This window comes from Toxorhynchites rutilus, chromosome 2 (genome assembly GCF_029784135.1).
Source record: "Toxorhynchites rutilus septentrionalis strain SRP chromosome 2, ASM2978413v1, whole genome shotgun sequence".
NCBI lineage: Eukaryota > Metazoa > Arthropoda > Insecta > Diptera > Culicidae > Toxorhynchites > Toxorhynchites rutilus.
In genome coordinates, this window is record NC_073745.1 from 168740524 (window position 1) to 168767644 (window position 27121).

General features: G+C 41.4%; 1 protein-coding gene across 8 annotated transcripts in view; it reads right to left on the reverse strand.

Annotated features, from left to right (window-relative positions):
• Window positions 1-5752: 5752 nt before the first annotated feature.
• Window positions 5753-27121, reverse strand: part of LOC129771366 (phosphatidylinositol-binding clathrin assembly protein LAP) — a 70450-nt gene continuing 49081 nt past the window's right edge. For 3 of the 8 annotated variants that reach the window (XM_055774930.1, XM_055774934.1, XM_055774928.1), the window contains exons 12-14: window positions 22308-22401; window positions 21939-22028; window positions 5753-6933 (exon numbers count right to left, since the gene is read on the reverse strand). In XM_055774930.1, coding sequence (XP_055630905.1) covers window positions 6736-6933; window positions 21939-22028; window positions 22308-22401 — 382 coding nt within the window. In that variant the 3' untranslated portion in view covers window positions 5753-6735. The other 5 variants (XM_055774929.1, XM_055774935.1, XM_055774932.1 and 2 more) reach the window with 5 other exon arrangements.

Genomic DNA, 27121 nt, shown 5'->3' on the forward strand with positions numbered 1-27121 from the left:
CTAACGCGCTCGGCCTAGCTACCCTTCCGGTGCAATTGGCGGATACACCTACGGGAAATTGCAGACCACCACGGTTCGAGCGGGATTTTGCCTTTCCCTTCTCTTTTCCTCCTTTGTTGAGTACACGATGCCGATGCCGTACAACCACACGGGTTTACGGTTTGAAAGAAAATAAGATATTTTTTTGGGGTCCGCGTGTTTTATACTCTAGCGGTACACACTCACAGGATAGAGACAAATCGGCAGACTCAGCCAAAGGGGCGAGTCCAACGAGACGAACGAATGAGCGTTAAAAGGGAGCGATGGCAAAAAAATACATTCATTACGATTTGTTCGCTCGTTGGATTCACATACAGGCTAAAAAGGGTCCTTTTCAGGATCACAAAAAGTCTAAAGAGTTTATTGTTTTGTTATCACTCGATATCCCCATCTTGTTCGGTTAACCTTCCTGTTTAGCGATTTGTTGCCACTCTCCACAGCTTTCACAGTTGGAAAATTTCTTCCCATCCAGTACAGTAAATTACATTCAATGCGGCGTGCCGAAGCGCCACTCAGTGTCGCATTGGAGGTAATTTTAACCTGTAATTGAACATTTGCGATGACAGTGGTACAGTGTCGACTTTCAATGTGGGGTCATAATTTGGATCTCTATGTTTACAAAAATGTCCAACTAAATAAGTCGCATTACATGTCAGTCCAATTAGCTAAATGTCGAACTAATTGTAAATTACTGTACTTTCAATCTGGAAACAATTTAAGAATTGGTGAAAATTGAATAATCGGGAAAGTCCCCAACTATCAATAAGCTCAGAACAACTGCCAAATTCACATACTCATCAGATCCTGGCAAACAAATTATGAAAACATCAATTTGTGTTTTATTATTATTTTGGATAATGTTTTAGAAAGCATTGAACTTTATTTCCTAAACTCTTTTTTGGAAGGTTTAATGGCCCTGAAAAGCGCCTTGTTTTATGGAATGGTTCCAATTTAGAAAACTTAGTACTCGTGGTTTTGAAAAAAAACCATTTCGAACGCCCTCGATGCCGCCTTGTTCTGGATTTGCCACCAAAGCAGTTTGTATAAAGAACAAACTTTTTTCTTCTGCTACCTGATGCCGTTTTGCGATTGCGTTTGCCACTCGCCACTCGTTGCAACTGCCTGTTGTCTTGATGTCCACCGAACCGAATGTGTTCTGTTCCAAATGCAGGTTTTCTTATCGTCGCGAGCAGCTTTGCCAGCTAACCCGATCACTTCGGCGGCCGAAGCTATATAACGCCGGCTAGGTGGACTGGTACACTGGTACTAACGCGCTCGGCCTAGCTACCCTTGCGGGGAACTCCAGATCAACACGGTTCGAGCGGGACTTTGCCTTTCCCTTCACTTTTCCTCCTTTACCATGTCCAGGCATGGCTGCTTGGGTTGGTTTGTTGATGTGTTGTGGTGCGAACCGATGTGGTGTACGGTTTGGATGAGAATGATCGTTACGGCAGCGGAGCGGGGATTTTTAAGCTGATTGGCTGGCTCGAGAATTACGCATGTGTGAGACAGCGACCAATGTTTCGTTCATTTTTTTTCTTTTTCCTTTCCAATCGTGCTTCATTCTATTTCGCTGCTGCTCTGGTTGCCCGTTTTGGTCGGTACGATTTGAGGAGCACAAAATGGACCAATCAAAAATGGGCACATAGTGTATTTGGACAATGCTTGGTATTTCACAATTTTTCAATTATTTATCTCAAGAAAAATGAAATGTTATTCGTTATGATAGATGCGTAGATATATTTCCTATCAATTGATGCAAAAACCTTTGCGATCTATTGAGAAATGCAAGATTTGGAACGCCTATATTCCAAATCTTGCATTTTTTCCTACTTGTTCAGTGCCTAGATTTCCATTTCACCGCCTGTATCTTCCGGTTAGACGTAGTCCTACGTCAAAAAAAAACAAAGCACAAACGTTTTCACGTTCACAATCGCTCCTCGGTGTCTTTCCTGCTTGGCGTCCGATTTTCGATTTTTTGTACTCGAGAAAATCGTTTTTTTTTTTGCTTTCGATCTTTTCGATATTAGAAAAACTTTTTGTAGCTTTGTTTTCAGTATACATCGATTTTTCATATCACCAAATGACACCTAACATTTTTTTAAACAAAATGTCACCATTTGAATTGCTTCTACGATTTACTTATGACAAGTGCTGACAGAGACAGAACTAGCGGCAGCTACTGAGAGGATGTACTGTAACCAGTTGCGCATAGGATGACATCAATTGCAGGCGAAAGGTTGCTTTTTAGAACTGGCGCCTAAATCAAGAAACGGCTTCGACTAAATGACAGATATATGGCACGATTGGCTTTTATGGGATCATTGTCAGCTGAGTTCTGGGCAGCATCGTTCTGGGCATCTGTTGAATTTCTAATAGTGCTTTTTCAGTTAATTTATTCAGTAAAACGACTGCCTAACGGCACAAGATGAATGCCTTGTGGCTGCGGCCTTCATGCTGAGGAACAAAACAAAATGCTTTTGATGTTTGCATAGAAATATGAAATTTGTATTCCCTGTTTAAAGAAGAGGCGATATTCATATAGAATGAGCAGAAAATCGAAAAAGTTTTTAATTTTTCAAAGATCGATCTGCAAAGATCGATTCTTTGGTACCGATTTAATCAGTGGATCGATCCCTACGCCGTTCGGTAAATCGATTCGACAAGATTCGATCTTTTTATAAAAATCACCCAATCATACAGCACAAGCACTATTAAATTCACGGAAACAATTTTCTAAGGGGTTATGGAGTTCTTAGGAAGTCTAAGGATTCACGCCTAGAAGCTAGCGATTCCAACACGATCAGTATGCAGCGGCTCGAATAGTCTGGGAGATGGTCTGGATCTGTCCAAGGGAATTGTCGGAGAGCATATCGAATGCAACTACGCTGCACTCTCTCCATACGCATGATTTGCGTGTTGTGGAACGGAGACCACACGCAGGTAGTATATACGTTTGCCAATTGGCGTAGTGCTCTGTCATCTCTTTCTCTCGGAAATGATCAACGATACGATTCGATTTTGAACTACATGGATCTACTCTCAATAGAACTACAAACATTAAGTACCTAGGAGTTATTTTGAATTCAAAGTTAACGCTTCGAGAACATATTTCATACGTAGTTTCTAAAGCTTCCAAAGCTCTTGGTTTCATATTTCGTATCACCAAACATTTAACCAACATACAGTGCCTCAAAGCTCTGTATTGTTCTCTGGTTCGCTCTATTTTGGAGTACTCATCCGTAGTTTGGGCTCCGTATTACGGAAACAGCATCCAGAGAATTGAGTTCATTCAACGCAAATGTGTACGCTTCGTTTTACGTCGACTACCTTAGAATGATTCTTGGAACCTCCCTAGCTACGAGATTCGTTGCAATCTCATAGAATTGAATCTGCTTAGCGAACTTAGCAAAAGTGCTGTTCGTTTATGATCTCATCCAAGGAAACACCAATAGTCCGGAATTCCTTCGACAGATCAACTTCAACACCCGAAGAAAAAATTTATGTAACCACGATTTTCTTCGCCTTCCTGCAGCGCGTACTAACTATGCTTACCACAAGCCCGTTGCAAGCATGGCTCGCGTATTCAATCAACATATCGAACTCTTGGATTTTAATGTTACGAGGGATGTTCACTTCTGTTTGTGTTTTGATTTATTCAGTAAGAAGCGTTGCGTAAGAATCTTCAGTAAGAATTTTGTGTTGCAAATAAAAATTGAAAATAATGCAGAATACATTTGGAGACTCAACTATGTCGAAAACACGGGTGTATGAATGGTATACGGTATTCAAAGATGGTCGAGAAGAGATGAACGATTTTCCACGTAAAGAACGAACTCTTCCATCGCTTCAACTGATGAAAACATCGATCGGATAGGAGGGATATGATACAGGGATACAACGGAGGGAACATCATTAAACGTTGACATCGGCGTTTCTGAGGAACAGGTATAGATGAAGCAGAAGGTCAGGATCGCGGCTACCTAAGATATCTAAAATAATGTAGGAATTAATCTTCTCTCAAAAAATAAATAAAATAAATAAAGATTGTTTGCTGCGAGCCCAATGCGATAAAGATGCGCGTTTAGGTTGTAGTGATTGGACATAAGCCGAGATATCACGCGAATGAAATCACGACCTACATTCAACCCCTTGAACCAGGCACTCGTCGAGACCTTAGGGATAATCGTGTGTAACCAACGACCGAACTCATCTTCACTCCACATGCGCTGCCAACTTACGAGCGTGTGCTGACGAGGAATGTGGAAAAAATCATTATAAGCAATTTGCCTTTCAAATAGTGTGCCTTCTGATGCACCCACCTTAGCTAGCGAGTCCGCTTTCTCATTCCCCGGAATCGAGCAATGAGAGGGAACCCATGTTACGATAATCTTGAATAATTTTTCGACCAAAACACTCAATAGATGTCTTATTCTTGTTAGGAAATAAGATGAGCGTTCATCAACTTTCATTGAGCGGATTGCCTCTATTGAGCTGAAACTGTCTGAAAAAAATAAATAATGGTCGATGGGCAATGTTTCAATGATCCCTAGTGCGTAGTATATCGCACCCAGTTCAGCGACATACACGGAACAAGGATCTTTGAGTTTGAAAGAGGCACTGGAATTTTCATTGAAGATGCCGAAGCCAGTGGACCCGTTTATGAATGAACCGTCAGTAAAGAACATTTTATCAGATCTAACTATGCCCCCATATTCTGCCGAAAGTATCGATGGAATAACATTGGATCGTAGATGATCTTGGATTCCATGGATTTTTTGTCTCATGGACAGATCAAACATGACAGAGGAATTGCAAAAATATGGGAAGCAAACTTGTTTGGAGATGCCTGGTGAAGGGTGCACGTCGTGAGTGAGATACTCATGGTATAAAGACATAAAACTTGACTGAGGAGTCAGTTGGAGTAGATTTTCAAAGTTATCAATCACCAACGGATTCATGATCTTGTAACGGATGAGAAATCTGTAGGATAATTCTGTGAACCGAAGATTAAGCGGGGGTACTCCTGCCAAGACATCGAGACTCATCGTATGTGTCGAATGCAAACACCCCATGGCTATACGCACGCAACGATATTGTATTCTCTCCAGCTTGAGAATATGAATCCTGGCAGCTGATCGGAAGCAAAAACTGTCATATTCTAACACTGATAATATCGTTGTTTTGTACAACTGAATGAGGTCTCCTGGATGGGCGCCCCACCATGTTCCGGTTATTGTTTGGAGAAAATTGATTCTTTGCTGGCATTTCTGTTCCAAATACGCAATGTGTCTCCCCCAGGTACACTTAGAATCAAAATATACACCCCGGTATTTGAAAAACATCGAGTGCCTGATCGTTTTGCCGGATAGGTGAAGCTGAAATTGGGCGGGTTCGTGCCTCCTAGAAAAAACGACCATTTCAGTTTTCTCCGTAGAGAATTCGATACCCAGCTTGAGGGCCCACGTGAACAGATTATTCAGGGTATCTTGCAACGACTTTTGCAGAACGACGGGATTAGTACCCGTGATGGAAATAGCTCCATCGTCTGCAAGTTGTCTCAGCGTGCAGTTTCTAGTTAGACAATCATCCATATCAAAAAATGTAAATAACAAATAAAACGAAATATCAATGTGAACAGATGATGATGAATTCAGGAAATCTTTCATTTTCTATTATATACCATTTATTAAATCCAAACAACCTTCGCACATTCATTATACATTTCAACCGGAATCTCTTTTTATTGAATTTAATATTTCTTCATACATATTTGGAATGATTATTGTTCAGTGTTATTCTACGTTGTTGCAACAAATCCTATTTAAACAGTTGAGTAATATATACATTACAACTAAATTTATACAATTTATATAATAACATTCATGTAAGATCTTTGTATTGTATTGTTTTATGGCGTTAATTCAATACCAATCAATATTTCACAGACATGCTAGAAACAGGATATTCATGAAAATGTATGTTCGTTAACGAAGTACTTTTTTTTCTATGAACTTGCAGAAGCATTGAAGGAAGGAAGGAAGGTATTGTATTATAGAGACTTTAAACTTTTGCAGTTCATTCGTCTCTAGCCTTGAGAAAGGCCCTTTGAAAACTCTACTCTACTCTACTTCAGCGCTACCACCTCCGCCCTCTTGCCTTGAGAAAGGCACTCGATCCCTCGCCGTCCAGCCCGTCCAGCAACGATGTTGTCCAGTCGGTGTCCACACAAAGAAAGAGAAGCATTGAAGCAACTAAGGCTGTTACCGAAGCACAAGGTAAATAATATTTATTATTCTTAAGTCGTTAGAAATTAAGACTCGTATCAGATAAGTATATCGAACAATTTTTAATTGTAAACAATACAGTTTCTCATTCGTGTATGTGTACGCAAGTTTTGGATGCATGTTTATGCATTGTAATATATGTATTAATATACCTACAATATTCATCGACAACACATTTTATAATTTACCTCCTACTTAGCACATATAATTCAATATTGCGTTCCGTATTGTTCCTATAGTATGTCCAACATTCCTACATGATATTGTTTCATAATCCACAAGCAATAAATACCATTGGTTCCACTTCATTGCTTACAGAGCCATAACGGGGATTGTTAGTTACATTTAAAAGTAAATTACACATTGTTCATATCATTGCGACATTCCCATTGCTAAACATGTATTGTACTTATAACCTTCCAAAAGGATCCAACTGAATATCAGAATTGGCTACAGGTTGCGGCTGAGGTTGTATCACAACAGGTTGACCGACTACGACACTCTGTTGCGAGACCATACCACCTGTCATAGACATTACATTCGTCATTGGCGTAGTAGATGGTGCCATTGGTGCACCCACCATAGGTCTTAGTTGTGGCACTCCCTGCTGAAGAAGAAAAGATAATTATAAAATTTCAATATCCCGTTCATACAACTTAAAACTTAAATACAGTCGATCACAAAAGTAAATACAATATGAACAAAAATATGGATTATTTGTGATGTTCATTAGCCTAAGGAGCTGGCACCGACTATATATTAAATCGTTTGTCTACGTGACGATCTTAAAAGCAATCTTGAACGCCACAAGTGACACGAGATAACAGAGTTTTCAGATTTTTTTAATGGCAGAATACCTTTTATAGCAAAAACATTTGACGGAGCACCTGCATTTTTTAATAAATTCACAAATTCCATTTGTATTTAAATAACCCGACTGAGAACATCTCTATTTCAATTGCGCGTCGCAGTTACACGACATCTAACCCGGAGTAAACAAGATAAATCACTATATGCCCAGTGACATTGAACTAAAGAATGTTTATTTCAAGGTGGTATTTCAAGTGGAAGCGTTTGCTATAACTTGGCGGAGCACAAATTTCCCGCGGAGCACCGTTTCAAAACCCCTGCTCTAAATCATTCAAAACTGGATTAGTGCTCCTGTTCTCTACTCGAGTCAATATCAGAAGAGGACACGATACGACTCATCTAATGACAACCTTAGGCATACCCAGTGTCGTAGCGTAGCCCCAACCCCCCAACGCCACCCCATCGGAGGGTGCGGTCCGCCCCGGGTATCACCCTTAGAGGGGTATGACGGGTATGACCATGACAGGTATTTTATATTTTAAAAAAATGGGTGGGTTATATCTATGATAGAACCGCAAGGTTGAGTGGGATAACCGTTGTGTTAGTAAGCATTTGTATTGTATTGGTTAAATTTTAGATTGAATGAAACAATTTTCAAACACAATTGAATTCAACACAATTACTTTGTAAGTTGAAAGTTTGAACAGTTGCCATGTAAGATCAATTAATGTTCTCCGTTACAAGTAAATTTGATGACCGTCCTTTTACTTTTGATACGATGCCTAGGACTACCAAAATATGTGAACGGAAGAATTGTCAAACGATACAATGATCGTTTCCCTTTAAAATGATTGCATCTCTCATGTTTACGTAGTTCTCGAACCGCGAATGTTCATTCACCCTAGTATCTGAAATGACGATTTTTCTAGGCTTCTCAACGTACTTCTACGTTGTAGGGAAACATTCCGGCCTGCACAGAGACAAGCAAGTACAAAAGTACTCACAGCTTGCATATATTTACAATACGGATCCCCACAGACATCTTTGTTTTGAAATTCATCTTATGGAAACACATTTCGGTGGGAACAAAAATACCCCCGGCTTGCATGTACTTGCAAAGCGGATTCCCCCAGACACATTGATTTAGAAATCCGTGTTATGGAAACACATTTTGGTGTGAACAAAACTACCTCTACTTGCATGTATTTGCAAAGCGGCTTCCCCCAGATACATTGATTTAGAAGCCCGTGTTAGGGAAACACAGCACAGTGGGAACAAAAATATCCCTACTTGCATGTATATTTGTCAAGTGTATTCCCACAGATACTGTTTTTGAAGCCGGTATTGGAGAAACCGTAAATCGTTTAGCGCTTGACATTTAACAGTTATTCAACTGACATTTAACAGTTATTCAACTGTTTATCTCATGGAAAGTAACATTTTATTAATTGTGATAGCGCGTAGAAATATTTCCTATTAATTGATGCAAACATCTTTCCGATCTATTTAGAAATATTCGAGTTATAGCATTCGGAATCTTTCATTTTTTCCTGCATGTTCTGTGTTTAGGTTTTTATTTCATTTTGATTTCGTCCAAAATCATGATTTTGAATGAAAGTAACCGGTTATTACTTATGGTATTATCTAACAAAACAAATCACTATGGAAAAGTCCATGTTATAAAATCTTTCTTAGTATTTTTTTAAGTTCATTTTTAGAAGTAGTTCATGTAGAAGAACTACATCTTTCATTTCTGTACTGGGGTGTAAATTCAAAGTCTCGAGAACGAGGGGGTTACGTTCGAAACACAAAATTTTGAGCGTATATCAAAATCTCTCTACCGGATGAATGAAGTGGTATGAAAATAACATTAGAAGCACAATAAAAGACGAGAGATGTTTTTTACTGCTTCGAATGCAAACTATTCGAATCTTTATAAATAGCGATGGCTTCTGTAAGGGGGGTGTGTGCGAGCCTTTTAAAATCACCGACTTTTGCGCCAGAGGACCAATGTCCTCTGTCGGGATTCCGATTGATTGTTGCCCGGACTAGCGCGTACCGTAGGCCTCGCTACAGTATCCTCCTTCAAATTGCTGCTTGCCACACTTCCCAATTTGCTGACGAGAATTTCGAAAAGTTTCTCTGTCGTTTTGAGGAAACCAATCTTTCTTTCTAACCGAAACTAAATAAGAAAATTCTACTAATTTTTAAACCGCTAATATTTTAATAAATAATTAACCAAATCTTTTTCCAGAAATTTTCCGAATCTTTGTTTCTTATTTTCGTCAAAACACCTAACTCCTTTTTGCCAACAATTGCAAATTGCTTGTGACGTCACTCTGTACGTGTTTTCCTAACTCTGTGATTCTCCTACTAACACAATATTTTGTCCCTACTAATTGGTGTCGTTTCACGTGTAACTGTGGTGGTGGTCCGTTATATAGCGTTCTGTTTCAGGGTACTCACTCTAATTGATTTGTATACCGGTATGTGCTCACCCGTGCAGCAACGGTGGGGTTTACCAATTGGTGGAGCCGCGTGGTGATTCTCATCGCTCACACACCGAACCTCTCACCGACGTGAGTTTCGGTAAATCTCGCTGGCGTTGGTGAACTTTCTCGTCCTGAACTAACCGTGTTGGAGTTAGGTCGCGTGTAACGTGCAACTCACAGGGGGTCGAGCTTCCCTCTCGTTGACCAACGCGCTCCAGAATGGTCTATAGTGGTACGCAACCACGAGGCGATAGACCACTCCGGGGGATTTACCGTAGCACCAAGATCTCACAGCGATGGCTGATCGCCCGAACGCAAGCGCAGTCCAGACCAGGACTCGGGCACATAAATGTAACCTGTACACGGAGCCACCAAGGCTGTATAAATTGCCTTTTATTTAAAAAAAATTCACCAAACCAATTTCGTTTTTATAAAAATTATCCCCGTTTTTCTGGGTGCAAAAGCACACTGCTGCAACTGATTATTATTTCTACTAACTATTTGTACACGATTGTACAATTGTCCTAATAAAATGAACACAATGAACCAAAAGTTTATTTAACAATAAACTTACTCAAAACCGATTCGAATAATCGCACAACTCACGATTTTTTTTATTCTACTTTATTCGAATCACTCCGAAAATTTCTGGAAACAAAAAAAACTGTTAAAAACGAAATCACTTTGTTTTTTTTTCAATAAAAAAATCTAATCACTCAACTTTCACTTTTATGAACTGTTTCGCTCGGCGGCACAGAATGGAAAGATCGATTATGGTGTTCTTCTCGATTGTGAAACCTTTCGAATCTTCTAGAAAAATTCTCAATAATCCTATCTCTACTTCCGGTTCAGACCTTATTCTTTGGGTATCCGTTAATCTAGAATCTTCGTCGAGGACTACTAAGATCTTGATCGATTATACAGAGCGTCTGATTCCATTCGTTATAGTAATCTATTATTAGGCGTATCTCGTGAAATATTCATGAAACGACTTACTCGTTCCACTTCTTGAAATTTCATTTCAGTCTCGATTGGTTTGCGTTTGATGCATGATACATGATGTGCCGGCTGGCCAACCTCTGTCAGTTTCTCACGCAGTAAACGTGATGAACGAACATGCAAAATCGTTTCCTTGTGAATGCACCTAAGGGGTAGAATATGATATTGCACATATGGGTGTTCCCGTGATGATTTTTCCGTGATATAGGAAAATATATTTAGGATGTACGGAGGATTGAATAAGCTTGTCTTGATGATTCGAGTATCGAATATCGAAAAGAGGCCTCAAACGAAGGAATATTATTTCGTATATATTTGAACAGAACGCAAGTCAATTCCAAGGGAAAACAAAATATCCATTCATATTTCATATTTATTGAGAATTGATTTAGATGCAACTTCAAACATATGATTACAACGCCAATGGTAGTCCCACGTTAACCTTGCGATTATATCACAGATGTAACCCACTCCTAGTTTTTTTTTTGTTTTGGGTGGAAAAAGCTGCAGATTTGAAAAACGACATCCTTCATTGAATGGAAGGACAGGGTTAGGATAGTTTTCAACTGGAAAGTCAGGTTTAGTTTTCATTTCTCATTCGCAGGCTATCGACAGCACCAACCATGTCAGGATCAAATCAAGGAGTTCAGTTTTTGTTGAGAAAGCAAAACCAAAAAGCCGTGTCCATATGGTTTGTAGAAAAATCTTTGGGCTTATGAGGACAAAATGATTTCGCTAAGAATCTACAGTTTGTGACAATATTAGAGTTGTTTAATCTGTTTACTCGTTTTTCGCAGCTTCAAGTGATCGCTGAGAAATGTTTCTGATCCACAACGATGTTTGTTAAAAGATTATCGCAAACTCGATGGAGTGCTCAATATACTGCTGTGAAACCAATTTTCGGGGTGATCACAGCCGCTGGAGTATTGTGCGACTCACTCACTTTTGTTAGATAACACTGGATCAGGTGCACGGTTCCTCCTTCCAGATGTTTATGATTATGAGTACCGCATGAAGTAGATCTAGCGCAGAATATTTACAAACCAAAGGACCATCTCCGAGTAACGTTGGGACCAAACTCAATGCGCTGGTAGTTCTTCTCGCTGTTGAAAGGAACAGTCTAGTCGAAATGGCCATTAAAAGGCTTTATTAAATCCATTGATTAAAATGTGCTACTGAATGTAGAATTCTTAAGATACTTCTAGATAGCTAGACAAGATAAAATGAGCAAACCAGGCGAAAGATCTTCCGGACCCGGTCCAATGATGGAAGCGGGAATGTTGGTCATTTTCATCGGGAGTCACAAGAACGGTCGAAAACGTAGAAATTTTTGAATTAATTCAAGCCGTATATGTTATGTGTACCTGAGAGCGAACGGAAAAGGTCGATTTGACAAACTGCGAACTAGGAAGTTTCGAGAAAGGCAGCTTTTGCTAGAAACACCAGTACTCCGCAGCAGGGCTTGTAAATATTTAGCTTGTTAAGTAATATTGAAAATATATTTTTATCAGTGTAACTCGTTTATTTTGCTTGTCGATGCTGCTGTCATTCATTCGACGGCAAACAAATTTACAACTGTGTTCATTCATATTCATTCTGTACTATCTGAGCTTTCCTTAAAGCTCGAGTCATGAGAATTCACATTCATTCATTACCATTGAATTGTCAGGAATGTTGTGACTGTTCATTTTCATATGTGTGTGATTTTCTCATTGAGTCAGTGCCTCGCTTATTCAGTTATTTTTGAAGTTACTCCGAAAGGGCAACGCAAATCGGTGGCGCAAGCGGAAATACCAACAAAAGAGGAAGATCTGCATGTACACTAACAGATAAGGATCGCATAGACTTGGACGGCGAGGAGGCATTCTGAAGAATCGATCCGGGTAGAGAATGCAAACTTTGTCAGCCAAAGCTGGATGTTGGCAATTTCATCCGCTAATCCTATAGCACAGTTTGATCCGTTTGCAAAAGGAAGCTCGCAATTTTCCCATTGCGGTCGTGTCTTGGACACCACCATTTTATGTTCGTCTGTTCCGGTATTTTTTTTTACATCGGAATTGGAGTCTTTTGAAGCATTTCTGACAAATGGAATGGGAATTGAATATTCACTATGTAAAATGAAAGCATTTTAACTGAGACGGAAACCTTGCATGCTGGAACAATTTAATTTCTTGCCACTCCTATGAGCATTCTGTACTTCGTTATCTTCCTCAACGAATTTCTCCGTTTCTTCAGTGTCCGAGAACGATGCCTATAGTGAATGAACTGGTATATTAATATCAATGAATGACAAAACTAGGGATATTTTCTTTTGCTCACTCCGTGAACGCAGAACAGAACGAAAAAGAGAATGAACATAACTGGATGAATCAACTGTGAGGAGCTTGCTGTGATTGTGAGGTTTGGCGTTGGTTCATTTTCGGTATCCCGAATGCAATGGTATAATGATCGAATGTGGTCGGAAATTCAGCTGAAAAGATTGATGTGATACAGAAATTTCCAAGCACTGCTCCGCAGTCATTTGAAGGCCGCTGGAATTGATTCTAATGATTTCATTAATGGGATTGCATTGGATGTGTTATAGTTCATCATGAAGCGGGACTTCCATAAATCGGTTTCAAAATTTCTAACCGTGTACTTTTCTGTGGCATTTTGTGGAGAAGCTTATCAGAGTTGAAAATAATTTAAAAAATGCGGTTAACGATGTTTAACACGTTGGGTTCCGTACCGTTAGTGCTGCGCATTCATTGAGCCCACAACAAGAGAGCGAAAGCGCGCTTAACGGCAAGCACTTGTACAATATCAGTGTCGGTCTCAGCTTCCAAATATATTTTTTGATAAGATTTATTTGAGTCACAAAACCAAAAATAAACCATATTATATTTTTTTCGTATTTTTGTAACTGTCAATCCCAGTGACCATCGCGTGAAGATTTTATGATTATTGTTGGTCCTATCTAATATTATAATAAATACGTTTCATGTTGAGTTAAGTTCGGAGAGGTGACACCCTAGTGACCCGCCCCGCCCGTGTCACCCGGTCACGCTACGCCACTGGACATACCATTCGTTTTTCGGATCATTGTTCAGCGAGGCGAATGACGTGAGATAGTCCAAATCATATTTTTCCCGGTTGGGAACAGCTTGACTATAGCTTGTCATGAAATGAGATTTTAAATCGTGCCCTCTTCTGTTATCGACTCGGATGTCTAATTGGAGCTAAAAAGTTAAGTGACTTTGCTAACCCCACCCCACTCGCGGTGCAAAATAAAGAAGAGTATATTCAATGTGTTTCAAATAACTTGGAACTAGAGATTGTAACCAACAATGGACAGAGGTGATTCCTTTTTTGTAATCAACATGAATGTCGGGATCGATTAAAAGAAATTACTGAGTTTTGACAGCTTTTATTTGGCATGCTTCAAAACTGAAAATATAATAGGTTTAGTTCACAAAAATAGAAAAAATATATAAATTCTGAGCTTACAATTCGGTAACCTTTTATAAATTCAATCCCGATATTCATAAATTCAACGTTTGCAATTAAATTAAATGATGATTTTTATCTCATACGCAACTGGACCAATCTACTATTTTTCGAGGTCTATTGTTTTTTTTTTGATTCTGCGTGACATTTGTAGCTACACCGCAGCTTTCGATGTTATCTTGACACGTTAATTGTTTGCCAGTGTTGCCAACTCCATTGCTACTGCGGCAACATCCTCCCCCGGGTGCATCTTGCGATCCACCAAGACTGCACTTCACCTCCAACAACGCTAGCTTTGCCACTGGTCGTCTAAGAATGCTTCCTGTAGTTTGTACCTTGGCTTGCCGAACTCGGCCATCGGTCCCGACAAACGTTTCAACTACCCGTCCTCGTATCCAGCAATTACGCTCATTACCGTTGACTACCAGCACCAAGTCCCCTACTTGTATTGGTCGGACCTCGGTAAACCACTTTGGTTGTCTTCGTATCACTAGCAGGTACTCCACGATCCAGCGATACCAGAACCGATCCAATTTTTGCTGTATTTGATTCCACATATCTTGCAAAGGCAGTTGTTGCGGACCCGGTGCTGTATCCGGTAGATTGGCGCCACTCGAACTTCCCATCAAAAAATGGTTCGGTGTCAACGCCTCTGACTCAGCAGAATCCAGAGGCAGGTAGGTCAGAGGCCTTGAGTTCACAATGCTTTCCGCTTCCACGACCAACGTTTGTAAACCCTCATCATCCAACTTCCCCTCAGCGTACGCATCCATCATGGCTCTCTTGACGGACTGCACAAGCCGTTCCCATGCGCCTCCCATGTGTGGGGCACCGGGCGGTATAAAGGTCCACCTTGTCGATGAATTTGTAAACGTTGCCGACAGTTCCTGCTTTATTTGTTCCCCCAGCAAGCGTTCAGCTCCTTGGAAGTTGGTCCCATTATCGCTGATGAACTCCACTGGCGAACCACGTCGCCCTACGAAGCGCCGCACACACGAAACACATGAAGATGTTGACAGACTGTACGCTACCTCCAAGTGTACCGCACGTACTGTAAGGCACGTAAACAACGCGATCCACCTTTTGACGCTGGCTCTTCCGACTTTCACTAGCAGAGGCCCAAAGTAGTCCACTCCCACGTAACTGAACGGGCGAACGCGCACGGCTAGACACGCTGGTGGTAATGGAGCCATAGGCGGAATATTCGGACGAGCCTTGCGTAGCTTACACATCATACAAGCTCGTGATAGATTCTTGACAAGAGAACGAAGTTTGGATATACTATAGACTTGACGTATCTCATTCACGACAGTTTCCGGGTTAGCATGTCGATATTTACGGTGGTACTTCTCAACTATCAGTCTAGTTACCCAGTGATCTTTGGGAAAAATCACTGGATGGCGCATGTCATAACTGATGTTTCTCGCGGCCCCAATTCTCCCATACTGGCGTAACAATCCATTCTCGTCGATAATTGGAACTAATTCGTAAATCCCACTGCTTTTGTCCAACGGCTTCCTTTCGTTAATCGGCTTGTCTTCATTTCGTTCAAGAATACTTCTCTCATCCGCATACGACTCCCATTGAACGAGTTTTAAGATGATAGTTTCTGCTGCACGAAGTTCGTTCTGCATCAGTTAACCACTTCTTCTCGGATGTTTCTTAACGGCGTTATGCGAAAAGCGTAAAATGTAGGCAACGGCACGATTCAATCGATCCCAAAATGAAAACCTCTCAAATTCTATAATACGCTCGACTGTAGCGTGATGCAGCACAGATGGTCGAATTTCTTCTGGGATGTTTACAGAAGGTGGTGTAGAGCATGGCCAATCACACTCGGATTTCAGTAAGAATTTCGGCCCGTCGAACCATTGGCTCTCTTCTGAAAAGTATGGACCACATCCCCATTTGGTTGCTTCATCAGCAGAGTTGAAGCGTGACCGTATCCACCTCCATTCCGTAGCATTCGTGTTCTCCAGTATTTCTCCCACACGGTGAGCTACGAATGGCTTGAAATTACGAGGATCCGATCGTATCCAGTGCCAGGCTGTAGTGGAATCGGTCCACAGAATCCGTCTTCCAACACTTATCGTGTGGTTTTCCTGCACAAATTTTAGCATGCGTGTTCCAAGAACACAAGCTTGAAGCTCAAGTTTTGGGATAGACATAGGCTTAAGAGGGGCAACCTTAGCTTTCCCAGATACCAGGGAGCAGCGTATAACTCCATTTTCATCCTTGACACGAAGGTAAACGGCACAGGAGTACGCCGTAGGACTCGCATCTACGAAGACGTGCAGTTGGCCCCGTTTGTAGGTTTGTTCGTTTGCTCCAGGAAAGTAGTATCTCGGGATTCTTATGGTAGACACGAACTCAATCATTTCCACCCATTTTCTCCAACGGTCGTAGGAGACGTCTCCAATAGCTTCATCCCAATCGGTTCCGGCGCGCCACAAATCCTGAATCAGGACTTTGCCGTGTATGAGAAACGGCGCAAGCAGTCCGAGCGGATCAAACAGCGTCATCACGCAGCGAAGTACCTGTCGTTTGGTTGGCACGTTACCTCTTTCGATTAGAGCTCGTACCTCATCGCTCATTCTCGTAAAGAAGCAGAGCTCATCCATAGTTGGCTTCCAAAGCATTCCTAGGACTCGTTCCGTTGCTTCTCCAACTCCAATGTATAAGTTCTTGCTGTCAACAGCTTTAGTTTCTCCCAGATGTCGCGGAATTTCATTACAGTTTGAGTTCCAGTTGCGTAGATTGAAACCTCCATCACGGTGCACACGTCGCACATCTTCCGCTACCTGCTTCGCTTCCTCGACACTACCGAAGTTATCCAGGTAGTCATCGACGTAGTGACTTCGAAGAATACCATCCACGGCCCGAGGGAACTGTTCTGCATGTTCTTTTGCGTTCAGGTTTTTGACGAACTGTGCCGACGCAGGAGAACAAGTGGCTCCGAAAGTCGCCACATCCATGACGAACACCTCCAATGGCTGTATTTTATATTTCCGGTACAAAAAGCAGAGTGCATACTTGTCTGCCGCTCGTATGAAGATTTGATGGAACATCTCCTGTAAATCCGCATTGACTGCCACCCAGAACTGCCGAAATCGATAGAGAACTGCAGGCAATGCTGTGAGCTGGTCCGGACCTTTTAGCAGCATACTGTTCAACGAGACGCCTCCAACTTTTTCTGAAGCATCCCAAACAACCCTCACTTTCCCGGGCTTGTTGGGATTGGTCACAACACCCAAGGGTAGAAACCATGTCCTCGCTGGATTCGCTTTCTGGAGTTCTTCCGGCGTCACACGGTGAGCATAACCTTTATCTTGGTATTCTTGAATTTGTCGATGGAAATTCTCGTGTAATGCAGGATCCTTGTCAAGTTTACGCTCGAGGCATTGCAGCTTACGCACAGCCATGGGATAGCTATCTGGAAGATGGATGTCGTCTTTTTTCCACAGTAGGCCTGTTTCAAAATGGTCATTCACCCGTTTCGTTGTCTGCTCTAGCAAGTGTTGTGCTCGTTCCTCTTCCTTGCTGAGAGCGACGTGAATCGTAGTTCCTGTCTCTTCTACAGCAAAAAACTGCTTCAAAGTTTCCTGTATTTCACTGCTGCTGTCACACTTACAGACGTGGAAGCTGTAACCTTCCTTTAGTTGCTCTATTTGTTGTCCGTACACGCACCATCCCAATCGTGTTTTTACTGCAGATGGCCCATCTCCCTCACGTATTTTCAGAGGCAATGACAACCGCAAATTATCGAGACCGATGACAATTTTCGGAACTGCTCCTTGATAGCTCTGTATTGGAATTTGCCTCAGATATGGGTATCGTTCAGCAGCTTTGCCATAGTTGAAACTCTGACTTGGTAAATTGAGATTTTCGACCGTTCTTGTGCTGGCTAGCTTGAACTGACGCATCTGACCTACTCCTGATATTACAACTGTAACCACTTGAGAGTTCTTCTCCATGCGAGATGTGTTCCCAGTCCATCGTAGGCAGAGCGGTTGCGAACTTCCACTTATCCCTAATTGAGTCACTAATTCACCTTCGATGAGCGTCAGCGACGAGCCTTCGTCCGGGAACGCGAATGTGTTTATCCGTCCTGTGGTACCGTAGAGCGTGACGGGAACGATTCTGAAGAGGACACCGGAATCGACAAAGCGATGCGTATGGTTCTCAGCGATCCGAGGAATCAACTGCACTGGCGTCCTTCCATGTAGTAGCGAGTGGTGACGGTACTGGCAACCACTCACGTTGCAACGGCTGTCGCTACGGCAAGATCGCTTTCCATGCGCAAAGAGACAGATATGGCAAACACCCAATGATCGAATCCGCTTCCATCGTTCGTTTACACTGAGCGATTTGAAAGCATCACACTCTCGCATCTTATGTCCAGATTTGTTACAGTTGATACAGTCACCAGGCTTCGTTGTTTTTGTCAACGTGGATGGTAGTGCGACATCTGTCGCGTGGGAGTTCACATATTCTCTGGATCTACTACCGCTTTTCTTGTGCTCTGGCTCGTAGTTCACCACACTCGTTGCATCTTGCACCACGCCTGTCATGTATTCCGCAAACGTCTTAAAATTTACGACACTAAGTCCTCGTTTGTAGGCTGCCCACATCATCTTCTGATCCGATGGTAATTTGTTGACAAGCTCTTGGAGCAACGTTGGATTCGCCAGATGATCGCGCTGATCCGCAGCTTCGATGTGGTCACACAGTTCCTGCACCGCCAATCCGTACTCAATCAAACCTTGCAACCTGTCAGATCGAAGAGAGGGAATCGAACGAACTTTATGCAGAAGAGCGTTGATGAGAAGTTCCGGACGACCATACCGCAATCGGAGAGCTTCGATGACATTCGGCACCGCGGATGGTAATACGAGACGATTCCGAACACTTTCCAATGCTTGCCCCTTCAAGCTTCGTTGAAGTCGAACCATGTTCTCTCCATCGTTGTAGCCGCATGCTCGAGTAGTATATTCATAGTTGGAAATGAATATGGGCCAATTAGCAGGGTTGCCGGAGAAAGTTGGTAGATCACGTGCCAGGGACTGCCGTGCCGCTAGTTGCTGTTGACTTAGATAACAAGTTGGACGAAACTGGTCGGGTGCCGAGGGGAAGTGGTCTTGTCGATTTGAATTTGGATATTGATTATTAGGGTTACAATTATCGTTACGAGAGCGCGCGTGAAGACAACGCAGCTGCTCCTCGCTATTATTGAATGAATGCATTTGTTCATTCAGCTGCTGCTGAGGGTATTGGGTCGGTAAGGAAGGCAAACTCGGAAAGATATCGTATTTATTGTAACCATCGTGAAAGGCTTGACTCTTACCTGGTTCCACACGTTCCGATCTTGCAAGACGTAATTCTTCAATTTGTCGCTTGCAGAGATCCAATTGCTCCATCAAGCTAGCAATGTGAATCTGACTTACCGCTGACTGCTGTACAAACGGTGGCGGCTGTTGATGGATTGGAGGATTCCCCTAACGTGGCTGGAAATGATGCTGATGCACCGGAATCTGATGCATGAAAGTAGGCTGTCCTGAAGGCAGGATCGGTACAGGCTCCGCTGGAACTTGCTGCATCATAGGTAGGTGTATCAATGATGACTGTGTTGCCGGTTGTATTGAAGAAGATTGAACTGTTGCTGGCTGTACTAAAGACGGCTGCATCGGAGGCTGATGCGTCAAGCACGGGATTCCTGAAGATTGTACCGATGAAGGTAACATGGAATATGACGGAACCAAAGATTGGTATGTTGAAGGTGGTTGCACTGAAGTCGGCATCGACGATGTTTGCTGTAGTGTTGGCTGTTTCGAAAGTGATGGCTGCACCAGAGGCGGGTGCATCGAGGGTTGTTGTGTTGAAGTTGACTGCGCCAAAGACGGCACTATCGAATGCGGAGGCACTATGGGGTGCTGTAGTGGAGACGGCTGTACTGAAGGCATTTGTAGCGGTGGAAAAGATAACGTCTTTGGATGTTGCTTTGGGATAGCACCGAGTGACATTGCTCTGAGTTGTATAAGAACATCTTCAGTTGTCCCATGAACATTCAATGTCCCTACTTGAGTATCCGATGATGGCACCGCCGGTGAACGACACGCTGTCGACTGTATTCCTTCCATCTCCGTTCTGCATAATACCGTCTGTTGTTGCAAATTGGTCGACTGCGAAGATATTGGATCCGCTTGCGCCAAACAACGTTCCAATTTCCCGCGCAGATCTCGAACCATGTCCATGGCCTTCTCTCCATGGTCACCTTCAGCCTGGATTGCTTTCAGTGCATTCGAATAATCTATACTATCAGTCATATTCAGCACGGAAATAGTCGGGTCACGAAGGGGAGAACTGTGTTGCTGAATTTCCAAATCTGACGGTAGTCCCGAAGGTAATTCTTCATTTATTTCTCCTTCAGATCTCACGGAATACACTTGGGTTGAATTTGGGCTATGCTGCTGGATCGTCAAGGCAGCTGGCAGTTGATTGTCTCCTGTCGCGCTCGACCGCGGATCCGCGCTGTTCCCAATCCAATCGTGGACTCTCCTCACACTATCCTCACGACTAACTCGGCTTCTTCTCTCCTCTTCAGCTGCAATCGTAGCTTCCAACAATTTACGTTGCTCCTGCAAGAATTTTCTTTCCAACTCCACATCCGTACGCTGCTTCTCTAAATCCTGACGTTCTCGTAGTCGTGCCATACTTTCTGCCAGATTCGATGAGGCTCTACTCGTATTACTGACCCTCGACGAAGGACGAGAGGATCGTTTGCACCGGGCACATAACCACATACGATCAGCAATTGAGTCTGTGACACCTGCACAACTGAAATGCCACCATGTGTCGCATGAATCACATTGGATCATGTTGTCCGCTTCGTCGGGTCTGTGGCATCCAGCACAGCCATCCTTTTTTGTGGAGATAGAATGATGGCTCATCGCTGCGAGAGCGAATGTTTTGAAGATTGTCGGGATCGATTAAAAGAAATTACTGAGTTTTGACAGCTTTTATTTGGCGTGCTTCAAAACTGAAAATATAATAGGTTTAGTTCACAAAAATAGAAAAAATATATAAATTCTGAGCTTACAATTCGGTAACCTTTTATAAATTCAATCCCGATATTTCATAAATTCAACGTTTGCAATTAAATTAAATGATGATTTTTATCTCATACGCAACTGGACCAATCTACTATTTTTCGAGGTCTATTGTTTTTTTTTTGATTCTGCGTGACATTTGTAGCTACACCGCAGCTTTCGATGTTATCTTGACACGTTAATTGTTTGCCAGTGTTGCCAACTCCATTGCTACTGCGGCAACAATGAAGTTACACACTAGTGTGACATCTAAAATAAAAATGGTGATATGACAATACTCGAAACGTAAATATAATTTTTCCATGAAAACAATTCGCAAATATTTGAAAAAATCATTTTCTTTGATAAACTGAAATATCATTATCGCAAAGATAATAAACAAAAACATGTCATTCCTTTCCCCTTCCCACATGTTCCATAGCTTGTCACGATGGTATTCCAGTATTTATCCTATCCATTATTTGATAGATGAATATGAATCATATGACCTTATGTTAAAAAAATCTACAATAATATACCTGCTGCAGTGAACTCCTTCATAAATAGAGCTTCCATTTTAATTTGCCATAAAAGAAAAACATAGCCTACAAATTATTTACAAAAGCAGAGAAAGACTTCTGACAAGAATATTTTCAAAACAATTTTATATTTGCCATAAAAAATATATCTAGCCTATTACGATTGTGAATACGATTTTCCGAAAAAAAAGAATCACTTACCTGTGATATATATGACGACAGTACTGGATAGGAAGTGTGTACAATTGGATGAATAGTGCTAGGGGCAGGAGAAACTGTCATACCTTGCGCCTTTCAGTTAACGATGAATTTAGCCACATGTTTTGTACAATGTAATTGGTTGATTTTCAAACAACGGAAATTACCAACCGAAAAAAAATAAAAAGTTAGGAAAAAAATAAATACACACTGAAGAAACAGAATGTTGCTACCATTTGATTAGAACCACATATGTTAGAAAAACCAAAACTACTGAAAATTAAATTACAATGCAACATACCAAAACGACAATCTTTTTAGAAAACTTTTCTGTATAGAATGATACATTTTTGCTTTTTTTGTTATACATACCATTGGTTTATATCCAGTTTGATTAGTAGCAGGCTGCGGTTGAGGAGACCATCCTGGTTTGGCAGTATTTTTTGGGGAATTCCATTGCACGTTTCTGGAAAATTTCAAGCGTTAGTTTTTTCATGATAACTTTTAACTTTTCAAATCATTTTAATCGCTCTCATAATGTTCATCATAATAATTATGAAGTGTCGTTGAACACTACGACTGACGGAAAAATCGCCTTCCCTTTGCTCGTCTTATTTTCCAAGTGATCTGCGTTGTTTTATTATACAAAACGGAAATCAGTTTGAAATTTGAGTATCATAGATCATACATTCCGGAGAACGGGAACTTGAGTTTCTGAATAAAATGCTATAGTCTTCAAAATGGGCCCCTTCTGAAGCAATTCACTTTTAACAACGAACAATCTAGTCATCGATGCTCTTTTTGTAGCTGTATTCATAAATTGCCTTCAGTTTACGCAAAACGGATCCCACGAAGCGGTAGTCCAACTACTTTCGGAATAGGCAAAAATCACACCCATTTCTCGTAGCCAGTAATTATGCGTTGGATAAACGTGTGATCAGAATTTGATCGTTCGAGCATGTCTTCAGCCACTTGATTGCGATGATTTTGACGTAGGACTACGTCTTTCATTTCTATACCGGGGTGTAAAACCAAAGTTTCGAAAATGAAAGCGTTACGCCGGAGACCGAGATTTTGAGCGTTAATAGCTCTTAAACAACTGAACGAAATGGTATGATAAACACTTCATTCGAAAGATAAAAGGTCTACGCGTCATATACTTGTTACTTTTTCATCCAAAAACTTGTTTCAATAGTCTTAAAATTGCTTTCAAAACAGGCTATTGAAATCACCAATCGGTATATAAGCGAGCGCCGCTCGTAAACCCCCTCAGTTATGATTGAACAGCGATTGGAGCATGTTGTCGCTGTGTTGTGAAGCTATTTTCGTTTATCATGAAAGCGTTAATGAACGGTGTCACCAAGAGCCTGTATGTGCACCTAAGGCCAGAAGGGAATCCATCAGGAGGAGAGTGATGCCACGGTTCCGCTTGAAACATCGGTCGCCACACACATATACACGCGCGGAATTCTCGTTGCTGTAAAATAATCTGCCAGTTCCCCTGGGAATTGAAAAATACATTCATGCGAAAGAGTTTATTTTAATGTTTTCTATCCATATAACACTGCAACCAAATACATTTGGTTTTGTGATTTTTCAATCAATCGCAATTAATAGGAAAGCTTCTGAATATTTTTTTTCCCATCAGTGGAAAACTTTCGTATCCAATATTGGATGTGTAACATGAAAAACGTGAAGCATCATCGCTAAAATCAAGTCATTTTCGAGCGATTATTTGCTTTCTACTCATATAATGCTGCGACCAAATACATTTCGTTTTGGATTTTTTCAATCAAGTGCGATCAACCTAAGACCACGTCTTTCGGAAATTTATTAGAGGTGCAATGAATCTTTAGGATTTCCCGCTCTACGCGCACTGGCAAACAATGTTTACTCAACAATTTCTCAAACGAGAAATGGGTGTTGTGAGAAAAGATTAGCGAACGCGAAAACGACAAACGGGAGAAAGATATGTTTGGAGGTTGAAGGAAATTGGCAGAAAACTTCTTCATTCTATCATTCAAATAATGTGATTCATACCACTTCGTTTTACCAGAAAGAGTTTCTTAATGCTCAAAGGAGGAATTGAGTCCTCCGAGGAAATTACCCAGCGCAAATTAGAGTCGACTATCGATTGCGGCATTCGTACACAAATAATTTTATAATGCAGTTTCAACCAAGTGATTTCTTCGGATATATTCACTACATCATGTCATATATTTCATATTCTTCATTATGAAATCCATATCCATGGCACCTATCGGTATCGAATTATCATCGACAACACGATTTTCGCTAAATGCTGCTTTCAGTTCGGCCTGTAAAAAACTTTTCTGAACTCTAATCCATCAAATTGGGAGCCCTAAAAAGGGCCGTTGATTATATGCTAAGCTAATATAACACGCTCTCCTCGGATACGATGGGCCAGCTGGATGTCCTTGGGCATGATGTGACGCGTTTTGCATGGATAACACACAAATTGGTATCTTCGAATAAGCCTCCTGCAGCGTCATAACTGCGGAACTTTGGAAGCGCAAGTCGGTTTTGAAGTCCTGAGCAATTCCACGATCCAAATCTAAACCCCACCCTTATTATATTCGTAAGTATACAGTAAGCTTATATAATAAAGAGGGTGGGGTTTACATTCGATACTTTTATGTTTTATAAAATGACACTTCCCTTGCTTTCGTTCATTTCTTACTCTACTCTTGCACCGTGAGGTCTCGAGCTCGTTAGTCTTTCGGTGGTAAGGCACATGAAAGCAGCTCGGATAAGCGCACCAGCAGCAGGATAGGTGAAGAAGCCACATCGCTATCGACCGGGAACTTTGCGTGAAATTCGTCGCTATCAGAAGTCGACCGAATTGGTGATCCGCAGCTACCTTTGCAGCATTTGGATCGTGGAATTGCTCAGGACTTCAAAACCGACTTGCGCTTCCAAAGTTCCGCAGTTATGACGCTGCAGGAGGCTTATTCGAAGATACCAATTTGTGTGCTATCCATGCAAAACGCGTCACATCATGCCCAAGGACATCCAGCTGGCCCATCGTATCCGAGGAGAGCGTGTTATATTAGCTTAGCATATAATCAACAGCCCTTTTCAGGGATCCCAATTTGATGGATTATTTAGAGTTCAGAAAAGTTTTTTACAGGCCGAACTGAAAGGAGCATTTAGCGAAAATCGTGGTGTCGATGATAATTCGATACCGATAGGTGCCATGGATATGGATATCATAATGAAGAATATGAAATATATGACATGATTTAGTGAATATATCCCCATATCGAAGAAATCATTTTGATGAAACTGTTTACCGTTTGTCGTTTTTAATTGTTGGGAAAGGGCATTATTTTTGCTGAGTAAATTCCAAGAAAAAATCCATTCCTTCTTTAAGCGTGATTCATTCTGCTTCGGATCAACGGAACAGTATGATAATAATTTCATACAAAAGATAAAATGTCCAAGAGTTATATGATTGCTATTTATTGAGTCGAAAAATTGTTTCAATAGCTTAATGATAGCTTCGAAAACAGGTTATTGAAATCATTCGTATCCGTATGTAGCGCGCCCACTTGGAAGCCCATAAATCTTATTGGAATGTGAGATGGGGAAGCTCATACTTACGTCTATGCATTATGCTGTACACTTCAATTAGAGCCCCCGCACACTACAGACTTTTCTTCAGCCGACAGTTTGGTCGGATCGGCTACTGGTGCAAACACCGACCCAACGGAATCGGTGTAATGTGCGCACATGCATACCTCTCCGTACTGATTAAGAAGCCGACCGAACTATCGGTCGACAAGTCAGTCTGCAGTCTGCGGGGGCTTTTAATTTCGTTTTTGCAGGCCGAACCGAAAAATTTTCAGTCGAGTTAACTCTTTTTTACAGTAATGCTTTTGAATCCGGACACTTTGCATTACATTCAATATCATACCACAGCCATAACATTTTTTTCATGTTGAATTTATGCGAATAATAGCTACTAATATAGTTATTGATAGTTTCTTGATAGTTACTAATCAATCGCATTAATTCAACATGCAGAAAATGTTGTGGCTGCGGTATGGTATTAAATGTAACGCAAAGTGTCCGGATTCAAATACATTACTGTATACTTACTTCGATGTTATTCGTTTCTCTCTCAGGGTAAGCAACGAATATAATAAGGGTGGGGTTTAGATTGTATACTTTTATGGTTTATAAAATGACGCTTCCTTTGCTTTCGTTCATTTCTTACTCTACTCTCGCACCGTGAGGACTCGTTTGTTTGGGACAAAGCAGACAGCTCGTTAGTCTTTCGGTGGTAAGGCACCACGAAAGCAGCTCGGATAAGCGCACCAGCCGCAGGAAGTGTGGAGAAGCCACATCGCTATCGACCGGGAACTTTGCGTAAAATTCGTCGCTATCAGAAGTCGCTGATCCGCAAGCTACCTTTGCTGCATTTGGTTCGTTGAATTGCTCAGGATTTCAAAACCGACTTGCGCTTCCAAAGTTCCGCTTATGACGCTGCAGGAGTCCTATTCGAAGATACCAATTTGTGTGCTATCCATGCAAAACGCGTCACATCATGCCCAAGGACATCCAGCTGGCCCATCGTATCCGAGGAGAGTGTGCTATATTAGCTTAGCATATAATCAACGGCCCTTTTCAGGGCTCCAAATTTGATGGATTAGAGTTCAGAATAGTTTTTTGCAGGCCAAACTGAAACGAGAATTTTCGTTTGGATGCCATACAGCATCGAGAAAATTCCGGAAAGATCTAATCGTTACTGAAAAACAATCTGCCAGTTCCCTGGGAATTGAAAAATACATTCATGCGAAAGAGTTTATTTTAATGTTTTCTAACCATATAACACAGCGACCAAATACATTTGATTTCGTAATTTTTCAATCAAGTGTAATTAGCTGGAAAGCTTCGGAAGATTATTCTTTCCCATCAGTAGGATATTTTCGTATCTAATATTCTATGCGCGCGCAACGGAAATTGTTTCGTATCGCGTAAATTTTATAATTTTCAATCGATATTGCTCAGTCGCCGAAATTTTCATACTCAGAGAGTTTATTCTCCTCTAGTTTGCCTTCCAAATTGCCATCGTAAACCACACCTTCTCTCGATTTAATCACGCACGAAAAGCATACTTAAATGATATTCTGGTGGTGAAACCCATTCATTTTTCGTGAGGC